This window comes from Prunus avium, chromosome 2, assembly GCF_965620075.1.
Source record: "Prunus avium chromosome 2, drPruAviu1.hap1.1, whole genome shotgun sequence".
In the NCBI taxonomy this organism is placed as follows: domain Eukaryota; kingdom Viridiplantae; phylum Streptophyta; class Magnoliopsida; order Rosales; family Rosaceae; genus Prunus; species Prunus avium.
Window position 1 is genome coordinate 30,313,878 of NC_142285.1, and position 16,620 is coordinate 30,330,497.

Consider the following 16,620-nt stretch of genomic DNA (forward strand, 5'->3'; position numbering starts at 1 on the left):
GATTCGGGGAATGGGAAGAGAAATTGTTCGTCTAGAGTCAAAGGAGCCTTGGAAACGCAGTAGAGTATGGCGTCATAAGGATTCCTTCAAAATCCTGATAGAAAAAAATGTAAGAAACATGTGTTATATGTATGCATATATGTTTGTCTTCTTGAAAAATGGATTATTATACTATGTCGAGGAAAGATTAATGTTTAAAAAGGATTATGATGGGTATGACGTGATTTAAATTAAGGGGAAAGGGATAATTCTAGAATTTACTTATTAGTATTGTTGAAAAGGATTGTATGTTATTTGAACAAGGATTTTTGTATTTAGAACTACGTATGGCTTGATCCCTCACAAAGGGGTACGTAGGTAGCCTGGGGTCTTACCTAGGTGCAGCCGCGAACTAAAGTTATTTTTATATTAATTACGGTGGGCATGCATAAATTAGTTTGAGTTCATTAATTGCATTGTTTAATTTCATTATTTGACTTAAGAGTGTTGATGGTGGTTCTGACACGAATTATTTGAAGGCCGGAGGCCTTTTATGTAAATTGCATGTTTTTGACTTGTGCATTCTGTCGGTTGAGTTATAACTGTGTTTTAACAGGGTAAAACTTTTGGGAAATGTCTGTTTTTCAGGAGAGACTCTGCCGGCAGAAGGTCTCGTGCCCCTTTTCCTTAATTTGAAAAAGAAGCTATATAGTATTAGTAGGTGGGCCCGGCATCGGTGTGATGTCGGAAATTCCATAGGATTCGTCCCAGGTTCCAAGGGATTCGGGGCGGGTCCTGTCATCAGGTATTAATTACTAGATGTACAAAATTAAGAAAAACCTATCTTGTTATGATGTTATAAATGAAGCACAATTCTGTCTGAGCATGCCCATGCAACCTTGGGAACTCAATTTAGAGGGAAGTTTTAATATCTTACAGTGCCAAATACACCAACTGCCGATCGCCTCATCTGCATCTGCTTAACCATTCTGCTTGGATATCTCTCATATAAGAAGCAACTTGTTCAGTGATATTCTGCAATTGGAAAGGAAAATTCATTCCTGTTGAATATCTGGCGAAGCATGGCTATAAGTCCACTCATAGGTCGATTACAAAGTTCGATCATAGGGCCAAACCTGATTAAAAGCATGCAGCTTGCTTTTAATAGCAGCAGCACCTGTGGTCACCTGTGTCTTCCTCTGCCACTTGTCTATTGATTTGTTTCTAAAAGTAGCTATGCTACAAGATACAACATGAAAGGTCTTAGTTAGACAAAGTTACCCTTATAGAATGAATTGCATTAAAATCTTTTAATCCACACAATAATGAAATGTCGCAGCATGACTGCTAGTATAAGATTTTTGATAGTAGAATTTCACACAAGTATAATTACATCTCAGTGTATACATATGTCGCCGTAGAATTTTTAAGGAAGATAAATGCATTTCATGGTCTTTTGCCAACCCCTTTCGCAAGCATACTAATATATCAACCGACTTTAAATACTATTGTTTGGTACATCTCATCTGTAACAGTTAATGAGGTATTAATTGTCAACTACCTAATAAAAAAAATATAAAAATTATATACACTATAGTATTGAGTTAGAGAAAAAAAAATACTAAGATACTTGAATCTACCATTTAATAGAAATTCCAAAAGAAAACATGGATAAGAATTTCAAGTTTCTTTTTGCTGCTCTAAATGGATCAGCCAGGTATTGCATGAATTTCAAGTTTTACACAAGTTCAGATCGATTTCAATAAAACAAGAGCATATGCAGAGTATGATCCTTCTTCTCAAATTATCTAGAATATGATCCGAGTACCTTGAAAGCAACTGAGAAATCCGTGACCAATCCTCATCACCATCAGCATCAATGTTATTAGATGATTCTGAATGCTTTGACCGAGCAGATTTACCTTAAGAACAGGAAACATATTAAGACAAGCAATAAATGTACACATGCAGTATGAAGTTGATGAAAGTGAAAATAGCACAAACTAAGGTAGCCCAAAAGCCCGATTTGTTTGGCTTAATCGGACTAAGCTTTATATGATAAAGCTGGAAGGATTTTGGGCTGACTTTTTAGGCCAGATTTGAAATTCAGGCTGATCTTGGTCTACCCTCAGATCAACAAAACATGGCCCAATCTGATTTGGTTTCTATGCCTATGATTTTGACCACTGTAACAAATACCTACCCCTGGAGTGGTGACTAAAGTGATGTTACCTTGAAGGCTGTAATGATTCACAAAGTGTCTAAATTTTGTTAAAGACAACTATTTTTTCATACCAACAGGACCACTCTGAATTTCACACCTAATAGGCTCTAAAACCATTAGCTAGTGGGCTGACTCGAACTCAATCAGAACTTAGCGCAAACGTCACTCCAGTTCAGCTGACCCAAAGCTGAAGGGCAAAGATTTAGATTTGAAAATTGAGCTGGTTCAAGCTCAAGCTCAATGCTTTGCATTTTGGACTGAGCTTGGGAAAGGGCTGAGCCCACTCCAACCACTTGGCTACGGTTCCCTATCATTTCTATGTCTTTCCCCCACTGCAATCAATTAAGTTGAATGAGCTATTCCACCTGTACTTAGACGACTGGTAGTATACTTTGATCGTGGCCTATAGCTATCCGTTAAACTACCAATTGTATCGTGGGCTATAGCATTCCTCTCAATTGACACCCTGACATAATCTGACTAATTATACTCTGAATTATAGTGAATACTATTGCAGGGGAAGTTCTCAAATTTGTGGAACACCACAATCATATAAAATTCGATTTGAGGAAACTTGAAGCATTTCCTTAAAGTTCGATTTGATCAGATCTAATCTAACTCTATCTTAGCTAATTGTATGTTTATAAGTAAACACTCTTTACGAGGAACAAAATGGCTATTAAAAATTTCAAACACAGAAAACAGAATACACCAAGCATAGCAAAACCTTTCACATATTGGCAATTGTTAATAGAAAATGGTAGTTTATCCACACCAATGTAGAGGGCCAATTTGCATTACAAAACAATTAGATTATAATTCACTATATAAATCCTTTTGTCAACTTTAAGGTGACGCATAAAAAGAAGTATTAAATAAGGAACAATAATTTCACATTGACGAATAAAACATATTTTGTGAAAATTATAAGAGCCATTATTTGCAAACACACCTTTTGGTTCGTCACTGCTTGACCTTTAAGAAGATCTTCATCCTTGTGACGCTTTAGATTCTTTAAAATATCTCTGCATGGAAGGAAAGGAAAAGAAAAAAAACGAAGGACAAAATTAACTTCATATGTCAGCTGAAGTATGTATGTTCTTCTGTTGTTTATCAAGAACCGACAAATTGGCATACACATACAACTGAGTATAACCCAGATACAGGGCTACATACCATTTTTTTTTCTAGGATTTGCTTATGTATGTATGTTCCTGTTGGTTTGTCCTTTTCCAATAACAAAATTAAATAATTGCTGAAACTTAGCCTAGAGCTAAGATGAACATGGCACCAGTATTCAATTTCTATAGATATGGTCACAAACTATGTAATTTATTTAGTGACTTCTTCAGCATAATACTAAATTTCCTCATCATGAATCTGATATTCCCCCAACTTTCATATTATTTAGGTGCTACATGAAAATGCAACTTTATGCAATATTATAGCGATACAATGGTTTGAAATTTGAAACAGAAGATCAATGTAATCAACAGTAGCATATACTCACACATACCAATATTGTATGTCTTAATTCTAATTAAGCATAACAAACTTAAAAAGTAAAACAAAAATAAAATGCTTGTCAACAGAAGTCTCTTACTGCTCCTGATTGTTATAAAAAATATACAAAATATAGTTTTCCTTTTCCGTAAAGCCAAACACAAAAAATATTATATTATAAATAACATATAAATAAATAGGAAAGCTTTTAAGGTATAATGAAATTGAAGAAAACAAAATAATAGGTAAGTAAAAGGAAAATAAATAATAAGTAAGAAGGTGAGTTTGGTAAGGTGAAGCACGTCAAAGACGCTGTCCTAAAGCCTTTGTAGCCTCCCTACGTGCAGGTACTGACGGTCTACAAGACTCCAAGATACGACCCCTTGTACACAAACTCAAGATCCGCTATGAGCACGTTCATAGACGGATATGGGTATCCAAGTCACAGAACCATTGCCAAAATAATAATATAAAGTAGAGAATATATATAAAAGTAGAAAAGGAGAGAATTAGTTTGTTGTGGTGATTGTGGTATGTGATATTCTGATGGTGTACTGTGTGTTTATCAAATGTGAAAGAGGAGTGACCTTTTATAGGCATCAAAAAACATGTAACCTTCACCAACCATAAAAGTTCACCAACCAAAAAATTAAGGCATTCACCAACCAGAAACAAAACCTGAATATTAAATATTTATAACCCCCACAATAAATAAAATAAAATAGAAAAATAATTAAATAAATAAAACGGTTAAAATTTTAAAATCTTTTAAAATTCCAACAATCCCCCACAAGATTTTCAAAATTTTACCGTGACAAAAAACAGTGAAAAATATATAATATATATGGCAATATAATACTATGTAATAGGTGTAGGTGCCTTCCGGGCTTGAACCTTCACTTAGTGATGATAGTCTCCATTTGAGGAACCTGAGTGTACACAGTATTGAACTCGGCACCTTTGACCAAACTTCAACATATCCCACACATAGTATTAGTTGAGACTTGGATGCGGGGTAGCGCTATTTATGGCCATGCGCTCATCTTGATTCTCATGAGAGTTACTAGAGAATAGCCCAATTCTCATAGTCGTGGCCTCACGACGTCTCTCACTTAGGTGAGTTCTCCAAGAGTACATGTGACCTGTACCCTGCGGGAGTTTGCCCGCCTCGAAACTCATTCAGGGATAAATCCCTTCCTGACGTCACATAAAATAGCACTTTTGCCTTAGGGATGAGCAGAAGAATATCTCAAGGATATCTCCATAGTTTTATGAGTGCTATATGAGTCACGCAATATGGATTGTTTCTACCACATTGAACTTCCTTCATGGGATCTCCAATCACAGAAGTTGGGTTACCTCCCTAGGTGACTCCCTTATGGGCTTAAGCACATCCCCCTCGACATTTTGCATTAATAGCCTCCTCCACGAGGCATGCATATCAAGACTAGCCTTCACAAGGCATATATAATGTAGGTCATATCTTTATTCTTCGTTTTAGCGCACTCTAAACATGCATGTTATTGGAAATATTTCCTACACAATCTTGCACACAAATGATTAGTGGATTTCACCTCAGTATAATCGGAAATTAGATACGGATTGGTATACATTTAAGTATAACAAAAAACATCATACATTAAATCTTATGATCAAGAGTACCTCTCAAGTCCATGAAACTTTGAGTACACCTGCTACCACTTATGAACAACAATATAACAATTAATTCTTTAAATAAATTTAACTATAAACACTGAGTATTTCAGGATACTCTTACTCCCTTTTGTGCACTCAAAGTGGCTGAAATCATGATCGCATATCCAGGTTGAAATTGTATCTTCTTGATTCTCAATAGGAACCTATAAGACAATAAGAAGTCTCTACCAAAATTTTATACCAAGGTAATCATTAGTTGCACACATTTTCATATCAAAATTGAAGACAAATTAGTCTCATAATAAAATTTTATAATATAAACAAATTTCACACGGACACAACATGTTTGCCAAGGAAATATAAAATTATTATGTCACTAAATGAATGTAATGAATCTTTCCCACGAGAGCATAAAGATTGAAAACACACTCAAAATTTTGGGAAAGATCAGAGAAAAGGAAAGCCTACATAAATGAATCTAATATTTTCCAGCATAAAAGCAAAAATTGCTTAATGATAGTAACAAATAAAATTACAGCAATAAAGTTCCCATTTAGAAAAGTTCAACTTCCACAAATTGTCTACACTGTTTTTAAAATAAAATAAATTAAGAATGCAAAACTTTTATAATAAGTATACAACATAACTTTAGTTTTAAAGAGGTAATTAAAACCACTCAAAATCTATATAAAAAAAATTGATTTTAATTTTGTATTTGAAATACCCACAAAAATTACAACAAATACCTACATAGTTAAGGAAAACTCAACCCCCTCAAATTTAAGGGAATTTGCAAAATATATGAAGATTATACTAAATTTATATTTAATTTTAAATTCATAAGATATGCCAAAATACTTTAGAGGATTTACGGGTTGAAAACCTTACACCAAAATTCAAAATTAAATGCCGCTTACAGTGATATAATTTATCATTTATGTCAGTTTTCTCCAGAAGGTTTCACAAAGTACACTTCCTGGCAATTAACTCAATGTGGCAGCTATCAAGACTTCACACTCAAAAAAACATTAGTTCACTTAATATATTTTATCAAGATTAACTCAAGTAACTAATATGAAGGATTGCACAATTGAAACATATAGGCGTTGGCAACTTTAAAATGAATCCAAGACGTTTAAACTAAATGTAATTAATTGCATAAATGTTCAGAACATTAAAGGCAATAATCACCTAACAATATCAACAACTTAACTGCCAAAAATAAGGCTCTTAGATTTTATATTCAAACAATTAATACCAAAACTGACGCAATTGAATACAAAAGAACTAATATAACAATTAAGAAAGAAAAGAATTTAGGAAAAATTTAATTATGCATGCACGCCTTTTCAATTCGACAAAATAAAGAAGGCACATGCTAATTCATACTCACTGAAATATTGTATAATTATACGTTTACAAAAGTAATGGAGAAGCACCATTAAAATCCATTAATTTCTTCACTAGAAACAATTAGATTTTGTTGAATGAAGAATTTCCTTGGAATATTACACGGTTGGGAGAAAAAAAAACTTTGATTGCTTCAGTAAAAAAAATTGTAATCAACTTTCAACAAATCAAAATAATCACCACATTAAGAAATTCCCATATTTGAAAGAGCAATTGAAATGAAGCCACTAAAATAATGATTTAAAGCAATACCAAAGTACAAAACAATTATATAAATGAAATGGCCGTTGCAAAGCTTCTAATTAAGGTTAATGACAACAATGGATCTCAAAAGCTAACGTCCAAAATAAATTGTTCCACATTTAAGATTTCAATATAGCACATTATATGGGAGTAATGAAAATTTTGAAAACATATGCATATGCACAAAATAGAATAGTCAAAATTAATTTCTCCATAAATGTAAAAATTCTAATTCTCAATAAATTGAAGTTGGTTTCAAAACAAGTAATCATAGAAAACTCACCAAATTAAGGTTTGACAAAATTGGGCATTCACACCAATATAAAGAAATTCCATAGAGAAAAGAAAAGGTATAAGTGTATGCAATCAAGAAGAAGTATTCTCATGGATTGGCATTTCTTGATTAAGTAAAACAATAAACAAACACAATACACACTCTGATTTGTAAAGAACAAAAGGACCATGTAGATAAGATCATGAAATAGATTTCCATTTCAGGTTATTTATTTATTTATTTAAAATTTGACAAGACTAAACAAGTGCCAAATGATAAGTTTCTGTATTGTCTTATTCACAAAATTCAAACTAAGTTAATTTCTTCGAATCACATAAATTTATAGCAATGCTCACACTTGCATAAGATAAAGTATTAATTGGTAGAACTTATCTTGTGGTACATGATATTGGACCCCTGATACCGATTCCATCATAACTCCAAATTGAAAATAACGCAAATCTCTATTCCCATAAATAAGATAAACCTTAACACAATCGTTAGTGCAATATATATGTACATTTATATAAAATACTCGAAAGACACCACACATAACATAATTTGATCCATTTTCCAAAAACTAAAGATAATTGATATCCAAAATCAGCAATAATATGATTAATATACCAACGCTATTGAAATAAGGTCATTAATTAGACATATTAATAAAATAAGTTGCAGAACTTTACAAAATATCAATTAGTCAATCCAAATGAATGGTCAGTGTAATGTAAATTATCAATTAAAGAAAATATATTAATAGGCTCTTAAATTTTATCAAAGCAAACTCTCAATTTCAAAATACAAGTGTTCTTTGAGTAACTTACAACTGCAAATCACAAATTAAATATATAACTAAAATTTATACAAAGGAATAATGTCTGAATAAAAATTTAGAGGAATAATAGCATAATCATAAGAGTCACAATTTCAATGCATTAATTCAAAGTATATAGCATAATATGATATAAATCGGCCAAATGCGTTTTAATTTTTAATTTTGAAAAAGGCCGAAACCCAAACAACAGAATGAACTGTGCAAAGTTTCAAGTATACAAAATGAACTGTGCAATATATATATAGCATGACAAAGATGCAACAAAACAAATAATTTTTCCTCAAAATTATACAAACCAATAATTATGTTTAACCAACAAACTGATAAAAATACATTTTGATAGAACTTTGAAACTTATGGATAAACAAGTCTTTGAGCAAAAGGTTGAGAACATATTTGGTTGTTCAAACAATAAATTCAAATCATCACACTAATATTTTCAAACCAGCACGCCTTTTACCAAACACACTTAATAAATATTTTGTAAAATTAAACTGTGCAGAGCTTACATATATATTATAAATATAGATATTGAATTGCAACAATTGTAAACTACAAACAACCTATAGCAGTACGGAAAGAAAATGATTTTAACATACAAAGGTTTAATAGACATATGGTTTCACATATAATCAAACTTATGCTATGATAAAGACACAACCTAACAAATATGATTTATTCGAAATACATGTAAGATAATACTTTGTTTACTACAGTTTGAACCAAGCAGCAAGTGGTAATCTCATCAATCAAGTATTCAATTGAGGCTTCACAACAGTACGGAAAAAAAGTAGTTTTAATCTACAAAGGCTTTAGATTGTTATAAAAAATATACAAAATATAGTTTTCCTTTTCCGTAAAGCCAAACACAAAAAATATTATATTATAAATAACATATAAATAAATAGGAAAGCTTTTAAGGTATAATGAAATTGAAGAAAACAAAATAATAGGTAAGTAAAAGGAAAATAAATAATAAGTAAGAAGGTGAGTTTGGTAAGGTGAAGCACGTCAAAGACGCTGTCCTAAAGCCTTTGTAGCCTCCCTACGTGCAGGTACTGACGGTCTACAAGACTCCAAGATACGACCCCTTGTACACAAACTCAAGATCCGCTATGAGCACGTTCATAGACGGATATGGGTATCCAAGTCACAGAACCATTGCCAAAATAATAATATAAAGTAGAGAATATATATAAAAGTAGAAAAGGAGAGAATTAGTTTGTTGTGGTGATTGTGGTATGTGATATTCTGATGGTGTACTGTGTGTTTATCAAATGTGAAAGAGGAGTGACCTTTTATAGGCATCAAAAAACATGTAACCTTCACCAACCATAAAAGTTCACCAACCAAAAAATTAAGGCATTCACCAACCAGAAACAAAACCTGAATATTAAATATTTATAACCCCCACAATAAATAAAATAAAATAGAAAAATAATTAAATAAATAAAACGGTTAAAATTTTAAAATCTTTTAAAATTCCAACACTGATCACGAAGACTCATGTATTCTTTCTCAAGTTCTTCTATCTCAGCATCTTATTATCATCTTGCCCATCACCATTTTCCTCTTCCTCCTCCCCCTCTTCTTCTTCTTCATCCTCTTCATCTTCTGATTCTTCTTCATTCTCTTCTTCTTCTGATTCTTTTTCCTCCTCCTGATCATCATCAAAGTCATCCTCTTCCTGCTCCATCTACATAACAATCATCAATTACCAACACAACCACCAAAATAAAACTGAATGATTACCAAAAACCAATAACAGAATATAGATACAAACTAACCATTAGCTCGTCACTGTTTAAATCGTCATCATCCTCAAACTCACTGTCACTGAAAGGAGCCTTTCTCTTCTGCTTTGAAGGTACCCCCATTTTCTGACTTCTGAACCCCTACAAGTTCCAAAACCCAAATATTTAAGCAACCAATTCCTATAAATTTTGGGTACTCATATAATTACTTCCACAAAAATTTTAGCTTTAATGGGACACACAATCTCATTCCAAATACGCAACCAATTCAGAAATCCTAAATTTCCGACCAAAAAAAAAATTCAGAAATCCTAAATTCTAAAGTTAACGAATTTTCCTTGTCTCAGCTAAGTAACCAAACAAATGCAACAGAGAGGGAGAAAGAAACCCTAACCTTTCGAATGTGAAAGAAGAAGAAAGACGGCGACAGTGAGAGGCAGAGAAGTCTGAGAAGCTGAAGTGTGGGTTTTTGGTTCAACAAAATGTCACTTAGTGAGCCATGATTACCCTTTGAATAGTATATTCGGCCCAAGTGTGGTATTTTCAGCAAGATCGAAGTGATAATAGGCAGAGGTTTCCTGGCAATGGCGTGGTGTGAACCTAGAATTTGTCATGCCATAACTTTCCTTTCATTTCAAGGGGCCATGTCTTTATAAAAGACACAAATAAGTCTCCAAATCCTATTGTCCTTTTATGTTAAAGAAGCTCCCACTAGTTGGATTGCTTTTGTTGCTTTCTCCCTTTTTTTATCTTAAAGAATAAAAAAACACATAATGATTTCATTTGCTTGACTCAGAATAATTGCTTTTCAAGTCAATGGATGGATGATCCTTTCATTTTTTTTGGTCATAAGGATGATCCTTTCATTTGGTCATTCACAAGCGGCTTGTTTATACAATCCAGGAGGGAAGTAGGAACCACAAAACTTGATAGAAGATTTAATTTCGACTCATCAGACAGTTTGCTTGTTCATACAATGGCACTTGTGAGAGCAGCTCAGCAAACCTCCTCTTCTTATTCTTGTCGATATTGTCGTTATCACGTGTTCCTGAGTTTCAGAGGCCAAGACACTCGCAAGACTTTCACTGACCACCTCTACACGGCCCTTGTCAACGCCGGATTTCGCACTTTCCGAGACGACGATGAAGTCCAGAGAGGAGAAGGTATCAAGCTCGAACTTCAGAAAGCAATCAAACATTCACGAACTTCTGTTATTGTATTTTCAAAAGACTACGCGTCGTCCACATGGTGCCTTGAGGAGCTCGTCATGATCCTTGAACGCAAGAGGATCTCAGCTGACCATGTCGTTTTACCTGTCTTCTACGACGTGGATCCATCCGATGTGCGGAAGCAGACAGGAAGTCTTGCAAAGGCATTTGCTAGACACCAAAAAACCCAACCGTCGAACAAAGTGAAGGAATGGAGGGAGGCACTTGCAGAAGTTGCAGATCTGGCAGGGATGGTCTTACAAAATCATGCTGATGGGTAATTTCTTTCCTACTACTTTGTTTTATTTATAAGTCTCTTTCTCAACTTAAAATACTGAAAATGATCTTTTCATTCTATTGTCATGTTTTCCTTTCTAAAGTTAATTTCATATGATTTTTACTTTTTCAGGGCGTGTTAATTATAATATTTCTGAATTTTCTTATGACTTGTTTTACTTTAAAATGTATCTTCCCATATAATATATATAGACTTAAAAGTAAGGATAGTATTATCTCATTTTTTTTCTACTTTAATTTCAACATAGATTCAAACAAGGACAATGCTTGGCTCCTGACATATCAGGAGCCATTCCTCCTCATACAAGATGTGGCCTTCTAAAAAAATGACACCTGTGTTTTTTTTTTTTTTTCATTGACCCTCCCTCTCTCTTCTCACCCACTCTCCTTTCCTCCCCAAGCTCTCTCTTCTTCTCTCATCTCCCCATCTCTGTCTCTTCCCATGTTTCTTTTTTTTTACTTTTTTTTTGTCTCACCCACTCTCCCCAGCTCTCTCTTCTCTTCCCATGTTTCTTTTTTGTTCTTTTTTTTTTTCACCGATTCTACCTCTCTCTCTTCTCACCCACTCTACTCTCCTCCCCCAGCTCTCTCTTCTCTCTTCTCCCCATCTCTGTCTCTTCCCCTGCAACTCTTTAGAAGAAATTTTCAGCCCATTTCTCTTCCCATCGCTGCTCCTCCATCATCATCACCCAAACACTATGTATTGATTTCTCTCCTTTTTAATTTTATTGAGTTATTTATTTGGGAGTTTTGGAAATTTTGGGAATGGTGGAAGAAAGAGATGGAGAGAAGAGAGAAGAGAGAACACGGGAGGAGAGAGAGAAAGAGAGTCTGTTAAAAAAAAAAAAAAAGACAGGTGTCATATTTTTAGAAGGCCACATCTTGTATGGAGGAGGAATGGCTCCTGATATATCAGGAGCCAAGCATTGTCCTTCAAACAAACGTGTTTACAAATAAATTGGCAACATCAAACCCGAAGAAAATCAAAAGTTGGGTTTTTCAGAAAGCTCATTTTAAGAAATCAAGCAAATCAAAGTTGGGTTTTTCAAATGAGAAGTCTATTGCAGTGATGTTTGAAATCTTTTTTTCATTTGGATTGCAACTTTTCAGACACGAGTCAAAGTTTATCAACAAGATTGTTCAAGTGATAGGAGAAAAACTAAGGCGAAGACCCCTAAGTGTTCCCCACAGCATGATCGGAATGCATTCTCGAGTCAACGAACTTAATTTATGGTTACAAAATGGATCGGATGATGTTGGCATACTTGTAATTTATGGCATGAGTGGAATAGGGAAGACAACCATTGCAAAGTCTGTTTATAATACAAACTTTGAAAGATTTGAAGGAAGCAGCTTCATCGAAAACATTAGAGAAATTTCACAACAACCTAATGGCCTAGTTCAAATACAAATACAACTTCTTTCTGATATTTTGATTGGGAGAAAAGTAAAAATACACTGTGTTAGTGAGGGAATGACTGAGATAGAAGATGCGATAAGCTCTAAAAGGGTTTTTCTTGTTCTCGACGATGTGGATCATATTAGCCAATTAGATGTGGTGCTTGGAATGAAAGATCAGTTTTATCCAGGAAGTAAAATCATCATAACAACTAGGCGTGCAAGATTGTTAAAGGCTCATCAAGTTACAAAGGTGCATACAGTTCAAACTTTGGATAACAAAGAATCATTGGAGCTCTTAAGTTGGCACGCTTTTGGCCGAGACCATCCCATTGAAGATTACATAGAATATTCAGAGAAGCTAGTCGATCATTGCGGAGGACTTCCATTAGCCCTTCAAGTTTTAGGTTCTTCGTTGTTGGGGGAAAGTATAGGTGTATGGAAAAGTGCATTGGAGAAATTAAAAGCCATTCCAAATGGTGAAATAGTAAATAAGCTAAGAGTAAGTTACGATTCTTTGCAAGATGACCATGACCGAAAATTATTCCTCCACATTGCTTGTTTCTTTGTCGGAAAGGACAAAGATTACATTGTTAAAATACTAGATGGATGTGATTTCTATACAATTGTTGGCATTCAAAATCTCATCGATAGATGTTTGGTGACAATTGATGAATTTGACAAGGTGCATATGCATGACCTGATTTGTGGAATGGGAAGAGAAATTGTTCACCAAGAATCAGAGGAGCCTTGGAAGCGTAGTAGAGTATGGCATCATAAGGATTCCTTCAAAATCCTGTCGGAAAATAATGTAAGAAACATGTGTTATATGTACACATATATGTTTTCCTTCTTGTAAATATTTTCCAAATGTGTTTCTCCTTTATTTTGTAGGGTACGAGAACAATTGAAGGTCTTGTCTTTGATATGCATATGCTCCCTACAAACATTCTCATAAACTCAAATGAGATAGTCTTGGAAACCAATGCATTTGCAAAGATGCGGGAACTAAAACTACTCCATCTTAGTCATGTACAACTTAACGGATCTTATGCAGAATTTTGTACAGGATTAAGATGGTTGTGTTGGACTAAGTTTCCTTTGGATTCTATACCCACCGAGTTTTCTTTGAGGAGCCTGGTTGTTCTTGAAATGAGATATAGCAGCTTGAGGCAAGTCTGCAAAGGAACAAAAGTATGTTACTCTACGCTTTTGTAATTTTTTTTTTTTTCAATTTTCACTTTCATTAAGCTTTTCGTTTCATAAAAAAAAATTCTATACCTATTAACAATTAACTCCCCACATTTTTTGCTTCTGTACATCTTTCCCCCAACAGTGTCTTCCATCATTGAAGATTCTTGATCTCAGCCATTCTCATTCCCTTACAGAAACCACTGACTTCTCGTTCTGCCCAAATCTAGAGAAACTTATTCTTGTAGATTGTGTGAGCTTGATTTATGTCCATGGATCCATTGGAAACCTTGAGAGACTTGTTTACCTGAAAACGAAGGATTGCAAAAATCTTAAGATGCTTCCAGAGAACATATGCATGCTAAAATTACTTGAAACACTTATTATATCTGGTTGCACAAGTCTTAATGAGTTATCAATTGAGATGTTGAGGAACATTGAATCTCTAAAAGTGCTTGATACGGATGGAATTCTGATAGGTGAACTAGTCCCAGGAAGAAGTTCATGTATCTTGAGTTCTTTAACATGCTCTTTAGTTGATTTAAGTCTTCAGGGGTGCAATCTTTCGAATGATGCCTTTCCAAGGGAATTTAGTAATCTATCCTCATTGAGAAGACTAAATGTAGGGAACAATCCAATTTGTAGCCTACCAAATTGCATCAAAGGTTTAACGAGGCTCAATGAACTTTCTTTTTTGGGATGTGGGAGTTTGAAATTGCTTGAGGGATTACCAAAAGTGAGCACGTTGAATGTGGCACATTGCGTATCATTGGAAAAAATAACATATCAACGCCGTTGGCCCGGACGACATACCATGTTGTTTAACAATCGCAACCTAGTTGAGTGGGAGTATATGTACAAGCTAGAACCCATTGGAAGTGTTGATGCAGAAATGATTAACCTTTTGGGCTTGTCCAACTTGGAATCCATGGCACCCTTTCTGATGCGCAAACGAGCTTACATGTCAGAAGAGGATGATTGGAATCCCGTTCAGGTGTGCGTCTCTCTCTCTCTCTCTCTCTCTCTCTCATGATCATAAGAAAAAGTTTACTTATAATAGTCATTTGCAGGGGCTGTATGAAAAAGGTATATTCAGCACATTTTTTGCCGGGAATGAGGTTCCAGGCCAGTTCAGCCATAAAAGTACAGAGTCCCCGATCTCTTTTACCGTGCCATTACTTGACAATCACAGAATTCAAGGCTTGAAGGTCTTCGTTGTCTATACAAAATTGTATGCTAATTATTCTGTTGGAGATTCCCCTGGGCCAATAATTACTAGAGTAAAAAATAAGAGCAAGGGTCTGAAGTGGATCTATAGCCCACGATGCTACGGTATTCCAGGTGAAGGAGAAGACATGATGTGGTTAAGCATCTGGAAGTTGGAGGAGGAGGTTCACTTAGATGGTAGCGATGAAGTGGTTGTTTCAGTAATTATGCAACCTTGACTTCAGGTCAAGGAGTTTGGCATCCAGCTTGTGCAGCACCTGCAAGAAGAGAATACTAATATGATGACTGTTCCCACAGATTCTTCTTATTATCCATCTGTCAGGAGTGGATATTCTTCTTATCAGCCAGGAGTATACTTGCTTTTCCACAGAAGTAAACCAATTCAAGATCCGATTTGGTTTAATAAGATCCTTGAGGACTCTGATGATGAAGATACGACGGGTGTGTTGTTTATTAACGCATTTGATTTTACTCCGACTATTAAGTTTCCTCTAATTTGTGGGGATTTTCTGTAATTTTTTATTTTGTTTCAGTCAAAGAAGAAGAGCAACATTATGATCAGACAATTGCAGTCATGACAGGCAGCAATGAATCCGGCAGCCTCCGTGGCTGGAAGGGGAAGGTGCTCATCTCCGCAGCTTGCTTCTTTCTCACACTTTCTCTCGTCACCCGGTCTTCTCTCTCACACAAAAAGAAGCGACAGTCAACAAGCCGTGGATAAACTTTGTACCTGAACTGCATACAGTTGTTCTTGCATATATCCAATGTTTTCCTTCCTAAGACCTATTTCGTTTCGTAGCATCAAATGCTTCGATCTTCTACGAATATGTATCATGCAATGCAATGTTCTCTTTTGATTCTTTGAGCTGCTCATTTTACAAAATTAATTTACGACTGGTGCTGAAAAGAGCCAAAATCTCAGTACCATATGTTTAATTCTATATCAAGAACAATCAAATGCATATCAAGAACATTCTCTTAGTATGTAAATTTTTCAGAGAATAAATCTGTAGACAACCAAATAGTGATTCATAAATGGAACAACTATGCCAGAGCGTTCCATTTTGAAAGTTATAGCAACTTGAATAATAGAGTTGAGGATCGACTAAGTTCCTCACAAATCTCTTTACACACCCATTCTTGTTGCACTAACAGAAATGCTCAGCACACCCATGTTTCTCACAAATCTCCTTTACGCACCCATTCTTGTTGCATTAACAGAAATGCTCAGCACACCCATGGATCTTCTACAATCACTCAAAACATTGGCCAATCTGATTTGGTTTCTATGCCTATCTTATGCTTTTGACAAATGTAACAAACCCACCAGCTATAGGGCTGACTCGAACTCGATCAGAACTCAGCGCAAAACTTCGCCTTGCAAAAATAGCAGGACAAGATACAGAAGCTCGTTCGGT

At 34.8% G+C, this 16,620-nt stretch overlaps 1 protein-coding gene, 1 long non-coding RNA gene and 1 pseudogene across 4 annotated transcripts; 1 reads left to right on the plus strand and 2 right to left on the minus strand.

The window, feature by feature from the left end:
* Positions 1-230: 230 nt before the first annotated feature.
* On the minus strand, positions 231-3,280 carry LOC110763959 (protein BFR2-like; annotated as a pseudogene). The gene is made up of 5 exons (XR_015833718.1): positions 3,276-3,280; positions 3,156-3,178; positions 1,808-1,901; positions 1,116-1,218; positions 231-1,014 (listed from the first exon to the last, which is right to left on the minus strand). The product of XR_015833718.1 is annotated as a protein BFR2-like (transcript).
* Positions 3,281-8,817: 5,537 nt separating this feature from the next.
* On the minus strand, positions 8,818-10,524 carry LOC110763962 (uncharacterized). 2 transcript variants are annotated; one of them, XR_015834014.1, is made up of 3 exons: positions 10,276-10,524; positions 9,915-10,022; positions 8,818-9,814 (listed from the first exon to the last, which is right to left on the minus strand). It is a non-coding gene; the product is annotated as an uncharacterized LOC110763962 (long non-coding RNA). The 2 variants fall into 2 exon arrangements; XR_015834013.1 differs by having other exon boundaries at positions 8,841-9,823; positions 10,276-10,521.
* Positions 10,525-10,648: 124 nt separating this feature from the next.
* On the plus strand, positions 10,649-15,523 carry LOC110763945 (disease resistance protein RUN1-like). The gene is made up of 5 exons (XM_088247766.1): positions 10,649-11,366; positions 12,497-13,595; positions 13,679-13,978; positions 14,121-14,969; positions 15,046-15,523. Exons 1-5 carry the CDS (start codon positions 10,702-10,704, stop codon positions 15,418-15,420), a joined length of 3,288 nt encoding a protein of 1,095 aa, XP_088103892.1. The 5' UTR covers positions 10,649-10,701; the 3' UTR covers positions 15,421-15,523.
* Positions 15,524-16,620: the final 1,097 nt, after the last annotated feature.